The sequence below is a fragment of the Orcinus orca genome, chromosome 9 (assembly GCF_937001465.1).
Source record: "Orcinus orca chromosome 9, mOrcOrc1.1, whole genome shotgun sequence".
Classification (NCBI taxonomy): Eukaryota; Metazoa; Chordata; class Mammalia; order Artiodactyla; family Delphinidae; genus Orcinus; species Orcinus orca.
Genome location: NC_064567.1, coordinates 65269197 through 65285016, shown reverse-complemented (window position 1 = coordinate 65285016; position 15820 = coordinate 65269197). Strand labels below are relative to the sequence as shown.

Below are 15820 nucleotides of genomic sequence, written 5' to 3'. Positions count from 1 at the left end.
TTTATAATTCCTAGGATAGTAGAGCTCCCATAGGATAAAGTACACAGTAGTAAAAATAGTCATTTGAGTAGTAATTCTCAAGAGTTAATCTAAGTATTCAGCAACAAATCTTAAAATTTTTGCTCACTGTTCTTGCATGTCTTAGTAAACTTTTCTTCCACAACGATCCATAAATGCACTGTATGCATCTGGCCACCTGCTGTGTCTCTTAAGGAAGATGGTACAAAGGAAGTTAGCAAAAGCAAACGTGTATCAACTTTAATTTTCGTTTATCTTTTTAAAATTGCTATTTAATAATCTTTGCTTTAAAAGCTTGCTTTGCATGCCAAATGCACATCTTTCTGCTTGGACATACAGGGCTGTTCAAAGCAGCCTTATTTGTCCAGGGGAGAATTTGAGCCATGAAGTATGTGTTTCAGCAACTTTTTCTGAGTGTATGACGGAGTCTTCTTGTCAGTCCTTACTTGAGTGCAATTCACTCAAAATGGGCTGCTCCAAATAAAGTGGGAATAAACCTGGGTAAGATTCCTCACAATCTTCAGCCCTCAATCCACCACGCCAACTATCTTTGTAATAATAAAAAAAAATCCAAAATTCTAGATAATCCACTATTTGCATTTTAAGAAAAATCAGAAATCTGCATGCTTTACTTTTAAAGATAGAAGTATCTTTCACTCCAATAAATGAAAAACTCCTTCATTAAAGCAATCATTAACGACAGTGCAGGAGACAAACCACAACAGCCATAGAGAAAGAGGCAAACTCACCGCGTGTGACACAGATTTAATAGGCCACAGGGCTTTTGGTAAAATTAGCGTTGAATCCCAGGTGCATTCATGAGGCTTCCAGGTGATAAATCTTTCTGTAGTGTTCTGCTGACCTTCCTTCAGCAAAGGGCATCCACTTACTAGAGACAGGAAGACAAATGAGAAACTTAGCAATTACATTAGTCTTTGTTCATGATGTCTCTCAGAATATGGTCTCATTTTTGGAGATAAGGACCCAGGTGTAGTAAATTGCTGGGCAATCTATAAATGCGAATCTAAATAAAAATTTGCTTATCCTTTCCACCCTTTCTGCTGGAATTAATTTTGTCCTTCTTCCAGCTTCAATTCAAATCCTACCTTAGTTTATTTCCTTGGAAACCTCTTTTTAAAACTTTTTCACATTAGTGCTTTGTGACTGGAATGGCATATTTTGTATTCTATCTTATATTTGACTTAGACATTTCTTAACATCAAAGGCTTGGTCTTATTGGTCTACAAAATATTCTTGGTATTTTCTCCATAGTGACTCATATATCAGGAAACTTGAGGTGTACCAATTTAATTACACACCTAGAGAAGACCTTTTAAATTTAATCCATGCCAAAATGTATACATTGTTTGCAAATACATTATCTTAATTTTCCAATTATAAAATTATTTGCTACTCATTTTGAAAAGAAGAAAACAAAATTCAACCATTATCCCACTATCCAAAATCAGCCACTGTTAACACCTTGTTTTGTTTATAATTGATATGCAATTATAGTATGTAAACACAGTATGTATTATTCATCCCTATCCAAATAAAAAATGCTGCATTATACAAATTAAGTCTGCATAAACACTATACAAATGGCACCATAATAATAATAATGGTATGTATATTTACCATGTTTTAGACGACACATGCTTTACATACATTAACTAAGTGCTTTACATAAGTATAACAGATTTAACGGTCACAGTAATTCTATGATGAAGATTCAACTATTATCATTCCCATTTACAGATGAGGAAACCAAGATATAGACAGTTTAGGTAATTTAGGGCAATGAAGCCAAGATTCAAAGCTATGCAACTTGCTTCCGAAATGTGTATATTAACTCATTGGTTCTCTACACAGAACACATTGAGTTACAAACTCAATCTTTAGTAATATATTAAAAGTTGTGGATAAGAAAGCATATGGATTGTTGCCATTAATTAACTGGGCATTTAAAAAATTTACTGTATCATTAAAGGTGATAAGTAAAAAAATACTTTTTAAATTATTTGCCTTTTTATGTATTACTATCAAGATATAATGCAGAAAATTTATTTTTTTGCCATATTCATAACCTTATTATAATAACTTACCTGTACTTAAGTGTTGTGACTTAAACTTTAATCCTTTTGGTCCCTTTTTTAAGTTGTCACAAAACTTGGTAAATTATGTTGGTACTAGATATGTAAAGAGAAGATTGTGTTACTACTAATAAATATTGTTTCATATTGCTAACATTCAATTTGGAATTTGGTTTTTCCAAATATTAAATATTTCACCAGTAAAATGCAATTTTGAGGATTTTGTTATAGCATTTAAAACTTGCCTATAAACATCTGATAGAATAATCTAAGATTCAAGACAGTGTATAACCAATTAATTTATGGTGGAGTGAGGACTTCGATTATCCTTTTGTGAATAATTCAGAAATGATATTTTAAACAGGATGAAATTAAAGGAATCTATTCAGAATTTGGTAAAGTAATCTTAAATGCAAATAGAGTTACATGCTTTATTTCTAGAGCTGAATTTATTTCAGGCAATAGGAAAAATATTGAACAAAGCTAAAATAATTTGCTGAGGCTGCAATAGAATAAATATTGACTGTTTTTAGTAAACTATAAAACAAAGGTTTTTTTAACATGGTTAAAATGAATTAATATAAACTGAAAAGTCCCAGCTTGGTATTGACATATACACACTACTATATATAAAACAGACAACTAATAAGAACCTACTGTGTAGCATAGGGGACTCTACTGAATATTCTCTAATGAGCTATATGAGAAAAGAATCTAAAAAAGAGTGGATATACGTATACGTATAACTGAGTCACTTTGTTGTACACCTGAAACTAATACAACATTGTAAATCAACTATACTCCAATAAAAATTTTTCCAAAGTCCCCCATTCCTTGAACTTTTACTTACCCAAGTCATATAATTCTAACTTTAACTAGTGAAATATTTAAATAAACCAATGGCATTTGATATTTAATTGACCTCCCCTCATCTCCAAATGGTAACATATTTCATTTACTACATATAAAAATGTTTAGATGCCCTGGACAAGTAGAGAAGGTTATGGATCAAGGCATCTTGAATTTCCCAACTTTTATCCGAATAGTTCCCAAGAGTTTACTTTTACTGAATATCTCAATATTTCAAACTCTATTGTAAGAAATTTGTATATAATTGTCTCCTTCATTACTTAAAATAATCATATAAAACATATAGTGTTGTTATCCTAAAGTACAAATAAGGAAAGAGGCTTAATAACTTGTACAAAATTATTAGAAAATAAGAGAACTGGGATACACTGATCCCAGAGGCCATGCTTTTAACTGCTTCCCTATATTTTCCCAATGGAATAAATTTTTTCCTTTTTCTATAATTTTTTTTGGTTTTATCATTCCTATTGCTTCACTCTTTACCTAACAAGAATCGTATTTATAAGTTAAATTATACACCTAAGTATAGGATATATTCATATACTAGTGGAATTATTTTTTGACTTCATTTGCATCTCCTTAAATATATATTCACCACCACCACTTTAAATTAGAAATTCTTGCTCATATATTATTTAAATTATTAATCATTAGACTCATTTAAATAATACAATATCCCCTCTTTGTCAATTTTCATTCACTCATCCATTTGTTCCATGATTTGATTTCATTACTACTAGACTGTAAACTCCTGGAAACTGAGGTCTGTTCTCCAATTACACCTCAGTCCAAACTCTTCTTGAGCCCTAGAAAAGCCATCCCTAGTTGGTCATTCCAACTGGCAGATAAAACCCCATCAGAAACGTCAACCAGAGTCTTACCTCTCCTTTCTCATTCATTTATTGCTGAATTTGAGTTGTATTGTTCCATGAGAAATAAAGATGCAACTTTATACACATTATATTCACATATACCTTTTTTGCTCATGTAATAGTTGTTACAATTAAGAAATGAATAAAAATAATATATTTCCCCCTTATCTCTTTTAAGTTATTTAGAATCAGATTCTTTTTGTACCTGTGGAAAGTTATGTGGTTTTGGATTGAGGTATACACCATTTGGATATTTTCCACTTTCCACAAATATTAACTTCACTTTATGTGAATCCAGATGAGGAAATGTAGTTATAAATTTAGGAGACATGGCCCTGTTGGGATGATTCCTTATGCTGGGAAAGTGAAGCATTGTTCCTGGAAAAAATACCTTTTTTTCTCCTTTCTTCTTCCTTTATGGTCCTTGATGGCTTTTCTGGAAGTCTCAAAGATGTATACAGTTGGGCTTCCCTGGTGGCACAGTGGTTGAGAGTCCGCCTGCCGATGCAGGGGACACAGGTTCGTGCCCCGGTCCGGGAAGATCCCACATGCCACGGAGCGGCTAGGCCCGTGAGCCATGGCCGCTGAGCCTGCGCATCCGGGGCCTGTGCTCCGCAATGGGAGAGGCCACAACCATGAGAGGCCCGAGTACCGCAAAAAAAAAAAAAAAAAAAGATGTATATAGTTTATAACTAAAATCAGGAGGCTTTATTTCCCATATGTTGACTTTTATTTCAGATTGTGGTGCTTTCAGGACATTTTTTTTCTATTTGGAGTTGAGATCTTGTGTGGGACCCTGCTGTAGCCCCTTTGCAAACAATATTCCTGCCTCTCCTGCCTTTCCGGGACTCAAGGGTGTGTTCACATGTTGGAATCTGCAACAGATATGGAAATTGGTGAAGTATGCTACTGTAGAACTGTGTATTGAATATTTTCTCTCTGGGCCAGGGTGATCTCTAAAAGATTTATGAAGCAGGAAAAAAAGCTCAGAAATGACAAGGAGCGTGTGTAGAGGGGATGAAAGTATCATGGCTGCTGCGAGTATTTGTTCAGCATCGTTGTCACAGTAGTCACCACACTAGAGACTAGGGATTCAAAATGATTGACTTGAAATCCATGTCCTTAAGTAACTGAGAGGCTATTGGGAGAAAGGCATGAAAACAAAAACCAAACCTGTGTAACGTGACAGATACTACAACAGTGTTATGAGAAGCAAGGAGAGTGCTCAGCTAATTCTATCAGGAAAACAGAAGTGACATCAAAAGAAAAGTTATCATTTGAACTGATCTTGAAGAATAAGTAGAAATATGCCAGGGGGTAAAGGAAGGAAACAACATTTCACCAAGGCACAGAAAGTATGTAAAATTTGTCATAAGCTATTTCTAGGATTTCTATGGCCACCTAAACCATAATAAGTGCATTGTAGCTTCTAAGATTGGGATCTATGGATAAGAATCATGGATTTGCTCTTTGTTGATCTGTGACAAGGATATGGTTGGCACACTTCTAGGATTTAATGAAGGTGTTAGTATGTTACTAGACAATGCCAATGAATTTAAAATCTCCATGGAAAGAGGAATAATAATCAATTAAAATATATTTGGCTAAGTGGAAATAAAACAATGCTGGTTCCTAGGAAATAAGGATCTGAGGTGGGGATGAATTTCCTTGTCTTGTGCTAGAATCTTGTGTTGTTTGACAATAACATCAAAATAGAAGCTTTTCAAGATTCTAAATGTTATTATGCAGTAATTCAAAGTTGTGTATAAAGAGAAACTACTTTGGAGAAACACTGAAAATGTCAACTGGAAAAAATTAATAATAAATATTTTGTAATATAAAATGATAAATTGTTTTTCAACTTATGAATATATTTTTTTAATGACTACGGCCCATTGAGAGAAAAGCAAGAAGCATGTGTGGCAGGAGCTTAGCATATGTATATGAGGAGGCAGTAGAATATAAAGATAGAAAAATCAGTTGGGGTTATATTAGCAAAGGTCTTTAATGACACACCAAGGAATTTTAATGAATCAAAGATAATACAGAATTTCTTAACCAAGATAAGAAACACAAGAGGAGGATCAGTTTATGGAAAAAGACCATAATAATAAGTAGATTTAAACAAAATATATGTCCACTATATAACTGGAAGTATAGGCCTGTGGCTAAGTCAGCTTTTGCTGCAATAATGCTATGTAACAAACTGCCCACAAACTCAGTGACAAAATAAATTAAAAAAAATTTTTTGCCACAGGTTGTGGGGAAGAGGCAATTAGGATTGACTGGTAACAAGTACAAGATTTCTTTTGGGGTTGAAAGACATGTTCTGGAATTAGATAGTGATGATAGTTTCACAACATTGTGAATATACTAAAAACCACTAAATTGTACATTCTAAAATGGCAAGTAGTGAAATTATGTTATATAAATTTTATCTCAATTAGAAAAAACAAATTAATCATTAAATCGTGTTGGATAAATTTCAGTAAACATAAAAGACAAACTTTTTTCCTGGGAAATAGAAAGAACAAGACTATAGGTGTTATCTAATTGAGTCCACTTAAATTTTGCAAAAAATAGTCAAAGGGAACATGAAAGCTTCTGCACAGCAAAAGATGCAATCAACAGAGTGAAAAGGCAACCTATGGAATGGAAGAAAATATTTGCAAACTGTTTATCTGATAAGGGGTTAATATCCAAAATATTTAAGAACTCCTTCAACTCAATAGCAACAAAAACAAGTAACTTGACTGAAAAATGAGCTAAAGACTTCAATAGACATTTCTCCAAAGAAGATATACAAATGGCCAACAGGTGTGTTTCCGGAAAGATGCTCAACATCACTAACCATCAGGAAAATGCAAATCAAACCCACAATGAGACATCATCTCACACCTGTCAGAATAGCTATAATCAAAAAAATTAAAGACATTAAGTGTTGGTGAGGATGTAGAAAAACTGGAACACTTGTACACTATTGGTGACAATGTAAAATGATGCAGCCAGTAAGGAAGACAGTGTGGTGGCTCCTCAAAAGTTTAAAAATAGAACTGCCATATGATCCAATAATCACACTTCTGGGTATTTATCCAAAAAATTGAAATCAGAATCTCAAAGAGATATCTGCACTCTCATGTTAATTGCAGCATTATTCACAACAGTTAAGATACAGAAGCAATCTAAATATTCATTGCTGGATGAATGGTGTTGGAGGAGGTCATCGCGAGGAAGTGACCACCAGTTGACCCGTGAGCTGGACCTAGGCAATCAGACGTCCCTTACCCGCTACCCTGTCCTTAGAATGTGTGCATCACTTGCCTTTCCTGCTCTAGAAGCTGCCCAAGGACACAGCCTTGAAATAGTAATATGGTGCCGAGACTATCTGGACTGTATACGTGACTTTATCCAGTGAAGTCCTCTCTATAAACTTTTTAAATTGCGGGGGGTGGGGAGCACAGAGATCTACTCATCTTGGCAGCCGCCCAAGACAAGTCACGTGTGTAAGTTCCTTCGCTTCTTAAACCTGCCTACCTCCCAATCTGGAGTGGTCTGCCTCTGTCTTCCATCTCTCCTTGCCCTCCACGTACAGGGGCCAGTTTCAGATTACACCTGTGCACTCCTGAGGAGGTTGCAAACTAACAAATGGATAAAGAAAATGTTGTATATACACAAAATGGAATAGTATTCAGCCTTAAAAATGAAGGCAATTCTGCCACGTGCACCAATATGAATGAAGTTGGAGGACATTATGCTAAGTGAAACAAAGCCAGTCATGATTCCTGCATGATTCCACCTATATGAGGAAATCTAAAAGAGTCAAACTCACAGGAACAGAGAGTAGAATGGTGGTTGCCAGGGCCTGAGAGGGAGGAGGGATGAGGAACTGCTATTCAACAGGTAAAAAGTTTCAGTTATACAAGATGAATAAATTCTAGAGGTCTGCTGTACAATGGTGTACCTATATTAACACTGTGTTGTGCACTTGAAAATCTGTTAGGAGGCTAGATCTCATGATAAGTATTCTTATACACTTTTTTAAAAAGCCGAATAGAGACAAAAAAAGAGTGTGCTTAATATCTGAGTGAGAAGATTAGAAATTCCCCAAGTGTTCAAAAATATGTTATCCTCTGTTGCTCATTAATACATTAAAAATAAGGGAGAGTTGATGAATAGGGAGCCACTTACAATCTCTACAAAGTTACTATAAAATAATCACTAAAATAACACACCAGTTAACAAAATATGTGGAAATAGGATTACTATTTCCTAAGCAATGCAAAAAATATAAATTAAATAATAAAAATATGTTAATTTCATGTTTCTACATTATACAGTAAACAATAGGAATGTCTGCATAGAAATTAAAAGGGTTTATAAATAAAAGATTTTTAAAAAGAAAGGGTGAGAGTTTGAAGGTTGGCTGTACCCTTCCAAGATTCATCCAGAGGGGAGAGCATGCTGGCCCATATTTGATATTTTTATTTTCATTATCATATCTATCTAAACTTAGAAGACTGATGCATGACTTTTCATAACCTGGGCCATTTAACATATAAACCATTAATTAATTCTTACTCTCATCTAACTTTCACCAAATCACCCTCAGATGATCATTTGGCTTTGCATGTACAGTAGTCTACTGGAAGACAATGAGCTAGAAAAAAAATATGAGTTAGTTTGGTTTATTTTTCTCATAAACTAATAAATCTGCATGTTCTATTTTTCATGTTGGACTCTTCTGAACCTGGCTAATGTGACATCAGCCCTGACCTACGTACTGACCTGGAGCTGATGAAAATCAAGCCCTTGACAGTCAGTTGTTAATTTGCTCCCAGTATATGCCTTATTTTATAACCCTCTTGCCTCATTTATGACCCTTCACATTTCTGTAGAAATATATTTTTAAACTTCTGAGAAGCACTGAAGGCTCAGCCTTGACTAAAATTGTAAATATACCTGTCTCCTGCAGGGCTCTGAAATCTGGTTACATGAGCAAAGAAAGCACACGAGTAGACTGATTCATGGTCAGGGTTTTGTAATCTCCTGCCATGAAAAGACATGAAGACTGATGGTGTTGGTGAGACAATGAAGTGTCCCACCAGGACATACAGCTATGAAGAAACTGACGAGGAGGGTTATAAACTGGAAGAATAAGAATAGATCAAGACCTCAGAAGTCTAATTGATATAAAAAACAAGTATCATGGCAGTTAGAGAGCTAGACAGCCATCAGACTAAGAAGCTGTGATTGCAGAATGCAGTGCTGGTCTGGCCCTCTTTTTGACTAGGTAGCTGGGAATGAACACGCTCATCTGTCACCTTGTTGCCACTAAAGCTCCCATCTGTCTCTCTCTGTATATGCCTGGGTCTTCCTGACTACCAAAAATTGCTACTATGCGATATTTAAACTAGTGAGAAATTATCTTTAATTTTGCATGATTCTTAATTTGTCCTTATATTATGAATTTATTGTTACATATCATTCCTTGAATAATACGTGTGTAAAATTAAGCTTCTATAGTATAATATATGAATCATGCATTAGCATATGTCATTGTAGTCCCAAGACACCCCAGCAGAAAGAAATCAACTGGAGATCTAGTTGAAAGATTGAAGCCTGTGATGGCAATATCACATTATAATCCTCACTTTACATGGAAAAAGCTAAGGCACAGAGAAATACAAAGTCATAAGATGTGTAGCTGAGAAAGTCAGAAAAAGTAAACTAGCAATATTCTCATTCAGTCAAAGATTTAGTGGTAAATGTTGATATTACAAAAGCTATATTTTGGCCAAGATGTCTCACTGGAAATAAAAGAATGGCTTAATCTGCATTCAGTAAGCACAGTTATTCTCCATCTATGAAATTACACTGGTCTCAAGGATCAGTTTAAATACCACCTCCAATAAAAGCATTCCCAGATCTATCAGGATTCATACTTCCTTCTGAATACAGCAATGGAACTTGAAGCTACGTTTTGGCTTGTACCTTGTATTAAAGTTAGTTGTTTACAACATCTGCCCCCAAATTAGAATATAAAATTGAAACAAAGATTTCTATCTTTACAAACACTATGTAGGGCTCTGCATATTTTAGGTTGAGCCATGTGAAATTCCTTTTATTCAACGATTTTTCTACCTTACAAAAATGCAAACTTTAAATGGTTCAACGGTTTGAACCATTTGGCAAGCAATTGGTTGCCAAATTCTGGAAATTACAGATGCTCCTTTTTTGAAACTGTATCTAAAAGCTCAAATATGTAATTATATTTTTTTCTAAATTTGCTTACGTATCTGAGTTTAATTTTGTAAACTTAAGTATTTGGGGAGATAGACAGACAGAGAGATAGATTGATATAGATATATACCTGATACCTAAATGATGCCAACATAAGAAAAGAGCATTGTAAAATATTCTGCTATTAAGATCACAGTGAACTCCTTAGATCACGAATTCATGCACGTTTGTAGGTTTATAAAGAAACTCAACACTTTCTTCCAGCTGCGCTTTCTCCTTCTTAACATATTTCATGATCTCCTATTTATATTATATATAAAGAGAATGTTTCTCTCTTAAATGAATTCATCTCATATATCTTAACATAAAACACACAGATTCCAAAGACTTAGACAAATTGACAAACTGGAATAATTCCAAATAAACACAAAAATCAGAAGCATTCATTAGAAAATCAGTAACTTCACTCACCATTTAAAACTGAGAGTTTTAATAAAAATGTTTACGGCAGTATGTCTCAGCAGATCTTTTCTGCAAAGCCAAATGAGACTAAGCAAACAGATAGTTTATAAGGGAAACATTTAGCCTTTGCTTTACAAAAGAACTTGAAGTATATTTAAGTGTTACCCACCCGGGTTGCTAAGAAACAGAATTAATTTTCTAAAGGAGTGCAGTCAGAGTAGGAAAAAAGAGTGAAAGCAGGACCTCTAATGTTGCCTAAAACCTAGCAACAAAGCAATAACTCCCGAGCTCTTTTTTGAAAGGTTAGAAAATCAACATACTACAAAACTCAATACTCAGTAAATGTCAAGAGGAAAAAAGAGAGAAAATAATTCCACTCCAGTGCAGTTTTCCTAAATGTCTTGACAATTTACTTTTCATATTTGTTTAGTAATCTCTTTTGTAAGTCAACGTGAGTTGACATTTAATATAAACACAATTTGAAAAGCAGTTTCAACTCTTTTATTACCTTGGGTTGAAGAAGGTTTGAGTTAATTTCCTTAATGTTCACTTTATAAGGCAAATGAAGATTACAAGTTCATCTTCCTAACTTATGGCTTAGCCTACTGATTTCTGCAAAATAATTTATGGAGAAAGCTTTCTATTTTTATTGATCAAATTCTACACTCAATGATAATATATATATCTTGGTGAGATTTAAAAAAAATAAACTTGTCATAGAAAATTTCAAATATGTACCAAAGTAGACAGAATTGTATAATGAATCTTCATGTAATCATCACCCGGCTAAAAAATTGATCAACTTATAGCTCAAATTGCTTTAAATATACCTCCAACTTATCTCCCTCCATTCCTCATATTATTTTGATGCATCATATCAACTTACCAGTAATTATTTTAGGATGTTTCCACTAAAAGATAAAAACACTTTTATTTTAAAAGCGTATGCATAGCACCACTATGACATGTAAAAAAAGGAACATCAATTCATTGATGTTGAATAGCCAGGCAAAATTCAAGTTTCTAATTATCTCACAAAAGTCAAATATTTTTGGTTTTGCTTTTTTCTTTACAGTTTGTTTGTGATTTGGGCTAGTTGTTCACTCTCATTTGGTCCAAAAAAGTCCCGTGACCTGAGCATTAACTTCTCTCTTCCTCATATTTTTCTAATGAGGTGTAAAATTTCCTGAACGAAGATCTCTTAAGTCTGGAGTCTTTTGACTAGCTTAACTATTGTTTCGTCTGAAGTGAAAGTTCGCCACTGGGTGGCAGTGCATTACTTATAATTTTATCCCAGTTTGTAAACTGAGACGCAAAGATAAATTTGCCTGTACTGTTTTCCCCAATATTCAATTTCACTGTGTTTTTTCCTTGGGGAAATGACAGTAGAGTTGGGTTTACTCAATTTCTTACAGTTCTGATATAAAATTAATCTATCTTTATGCTGATTGTATTTCTCTTTCTCTCTCTTTGCATAGAGATGCATATGATTCTTTCTCAAAAGCATATGTTCGAAGTGCCTTTTATATTTGGTTCACTACTATTGTTTGCGATGCCAAAATACATATGATGTGGCCACAGATTTCAAGAAAATTATAAATAATTGGCTAGAAAAGACACAAACCTATAGGAATACATCTCAAGACAGGTACTAAATGTCAAATGATCCGTCCTGACAGTTACTCTCCTGGGAAGTTAATGAGGGGTAGGTCCTTGAAGTTTAAGAACATCTCTGAAAATTTCTTAGAGCAACTAAGATCTATTCTAATTCTTGACAACAACAAAGTTCTTAATAAAAAGGAGAGGAAGGGAAGATGATTTAGATGGGTGGACAGCATAAAAGCTACTTTAATTCTCTTTAATGCTTTCATGAATGCTTTTCAAGAAGTTTCTGTTAGGGAAATACTATTTCATGGTTAAGTGACTCAAGTTATATATAGAACCATCCAAAAATCTCCTCTTAAGTAGATACTTTGAGTGTATAATAAATTTTTACTGCACATGAATATGTGTGGGATGTGCAAGGATCTGTTGCTCAGCTTCCACAAATTTAGGAAGGTACCCTGTTGTGGAAAATAAAAACCTCCACACTCTGACTTTTATGTCTCCTGGTATTAAGGAATATGCACATTTTTTCTTTACTTTAATATAATTTTATTATCATCTCCAATATCTAGGTTTTTTCCTTTTAAAATTAACACATTAGATATTTGCCCTCTGGTCTTTGGAATTTTGGGTATCATAAAAAGTAACAAAGCATCATCTTATCTCTGCAAATTAGTATCCCTTATTTTTCTGTGCAGAGATGAGGGGAAGAAAATTAAAGCATGAGAGTGATCACCATTTAAAAGTGAAAAAGAAAATGTCCTATAGTGTTTTCCCTTCCTTTCCAGCTAATCTCTTAAGCTGAATTCCTTGGCTCCAGTTTGGGGAAACTTTTTATTATTGTCTCCTAAGGGTCAGTCACATAAGCTATCCCACACCACCTCTCACATCTTTGTTCACCTGAATTATGAGCCACGCTTAATTTAAAGTAAGATTCTGGAAATTAGAAGAGAAGAGTTTTTATTTTTCATTACCCACCACTAAGAATTTAATAGCTTCTAGTTGGAAGGCATTGAATGCGCACATTTTTGAAAAAGCCACTTGAATAACGTATGTTTATACAAATGAATTACCTTAAAGTGTACTGTAGTAATAATCTTATCACGTAAATGCAGTTTGAAATACTCCATAAATTAACAAGAAAAATAGGTTTTCAATTATGTTCAGAATAAGAAAATAAGAATGAGGGAGTTTCTTGGGCAGAGGGAATAATATTAATGAATGCCATTATGTAGCTAAACAGTTTTGCTTCTGTTTTATCTCCTCCCTTATGAAAGGGAACAATTTCTACACTGAAAATAGCAAACATGAAGAGGAACAAATTGAAGCTTGAGTTAGATGAGGAGACAAGATACTATACTTATTTACATGAATTCAGGTCCATAAAACCATAGGAGTTACACTTCAGAACAATGAGAGAACTGGCACTGGGAAATGAGGTAGTACCCTGTGAAACCTTGTTGAGAGGACAGAGTTATATGAGTGGATATTGGAGATTAGACACACTTGAGTTTACCCTTGACACAAGGTGGGCCTCTTTGTGAGTGCCACCTAACATGCCACACAGTGTGGGTTAAGGAATGGATTTTACTGGGGTAACAGTTTTACAACCAAAGATCAGAAAAAAGGGGACTTAAGTTCTCAGATCTCCTAATATCCTCTAGGTGGGGAATGATGAGTGGGGCACACAGTTGAACACACGGTAGATGAACATTCTGGGTGATAGGAACTCCTCCTGTTGCTCTCCTGTTTACAGTGCAAGTCTGAGAGCACCTTTATCAGTGGGGATGTGGGGAGCAGAGTACACTGACTGACAAGTTAACTGTGCACCAGCCTTACTGAGTTTGGATGCCAGCTGTTCACAGGAGTGTCTGGGAAAGCCAGCTGCTCAGCGTTTGGTGACTTTGGGGACCTGTGCAAAGTTGCATTCCTATATTTTGAGGAAAAAAGCTAACAATGCAGGGGGAAGCTGAGATTAGAAGTAACCCCTCTCATCAGAAGAGGGAAGACCTCCCTATTCTAGCTGTCTCATTGTCCAGGCAGATCAAGGTGAGCTGCCTGGAGCATCTTAGGAGAGTCATGCTTATTGCACTACAGAACGTCAATAAATTCTACAATAGGTTTTCTGGCAGACAATTGGTGAGTACTCTAGGGAAGAGGGGCTTTCTTTCCACTATTAGAAATGGAGATCAATTCACCGTAGATTTATCTACAAAGCAGGGCTGTGTATGAATAAAATAGGCCTAATCATATGTGATGCTTTCACACTGTACATAAATTTGGCTGCTCTGCACTGAGCCTGAGACTGCCTGGGTCATTGTTATTGATGTTCATAGCTTGTCTGTTGATTTGTGCTGTTTTCTTTCCTTCCTCCCATGAGACTGCTCAGATTTACCATGGTTAGAGAACTGCTCCTTCAGTTATCCATGTTCAAGTCACACCAATTAAAACATGCCCCCTTGACAAGAGTGTGAGTGATGTTTCAAAGAAGGACTTATCCATTCCACATTTACTCACCAGGTCAAGCACTACAGTGCACAACACTGTCCCACATCTAAAACCAGCGTTATCAGTGACCTCTCCTAAGGACCTAGGCAAAATGGCAAACATTGCCTTCTCACCTCTTTCTACCACACCCTTCAGCCTCTTGGTGCCTCCCTTCACTCCCATGTCACATACTGCTGTCATTTTGTCATCCTCTGGTGGTTGCGAATTCTTGTTTTACTACCTCATTTAGTCTGTTGCCTTTTATAGCATTCTAAAACACGTTTACTCTCTTTTATGCCTAATAAAAATACTAACCCTGTTCATCATTTTTAAACTTAGTATACTTTACCTCTTTTCTCAAAGTACTGATAAAAAATTTTAGTTCTATTTGTCCAACTTCAAAACAGTAGAGAAATGGATTTAAGAATAATAAATAATCTACACGTCTTCCACAGAGTGGCAACTGAAAATTATTCTTGACTTAATAAAATACTGACTAACTGATCTTTGCTGTGGGCCACTGTTCTAGGTGCTTTACACTTGTTAATACACTCAATCTCACAGCAACCTTTGGAAGTAAGTCCTTTTATTATCTCATTTGACAGATGAGGAAACAGAAGGAAAGAGTCTAGTGACTTGTTCAAGGTTATAGAGCTAATAAGCAATGGGGCCAGAATGAAAATCCACCCCATCTGGCCTCAGAGGCCTGGTTTTCAGCCTCTGCAGTACAGTAACTCTAAATCAGTGGTTCACAAGGTGGGGTCCCGAGACCACTAGCATGAGTATCATTTGAGAATGTGTTAGAAATACTAATACTCAGGCCCTACCCAAAAACCTATTGAGTCGGAAACTCTGGAGATGGGGTACAGCAATCTGTGTTTTAACACACCCTCCAGGCGATTCTGATGTTCAAATTCAAATTTGAGAACTTCTGCTTTAGAGGTTACTGAGGGAACTGCTAGTACAGATTCTAAAACTTTTTTTATCTGCTTTTTCTTGATGTGATTTTATGACTGAAATCAGAGAAACTTTAACACACTGCAGTGCATATGTTAGAACACTTGTCAACACTGATAGAGGTATAGAAAATTTTTAGAAAACTTAGCGTACATTTAAAAAGCAAAACCAGGAATTCCCTGACGGTCCAGTGGTTAGGACATCATGCTTTCACTG

General features: G+C 35.1%; 1 protein-coding gene across 1 annotated transcript; it reads right to left on the bottom strand.

Annotated features, from left to right (window-relative positions):
* Positions 1–110: 110 nt before the first annotated feature.
* LOC117199817 (uncharacterized) lies at positions 111–14848 on the bottom strand. The gene is given in 10 exon segments (XM_049714693.1): positions 111–161; positions 163–207; positions 768–907; positions 2124–2174; positions 2177–2207; positions 4059–4250; positions 4252–4306; positions 4531–4670; positions 4672–4728; positions 14678–14848. Coding segments are annotated over 10 exon segments (933 nt in total).
* Positions 14849–15820: the final 972 nt, after the last annotated feature.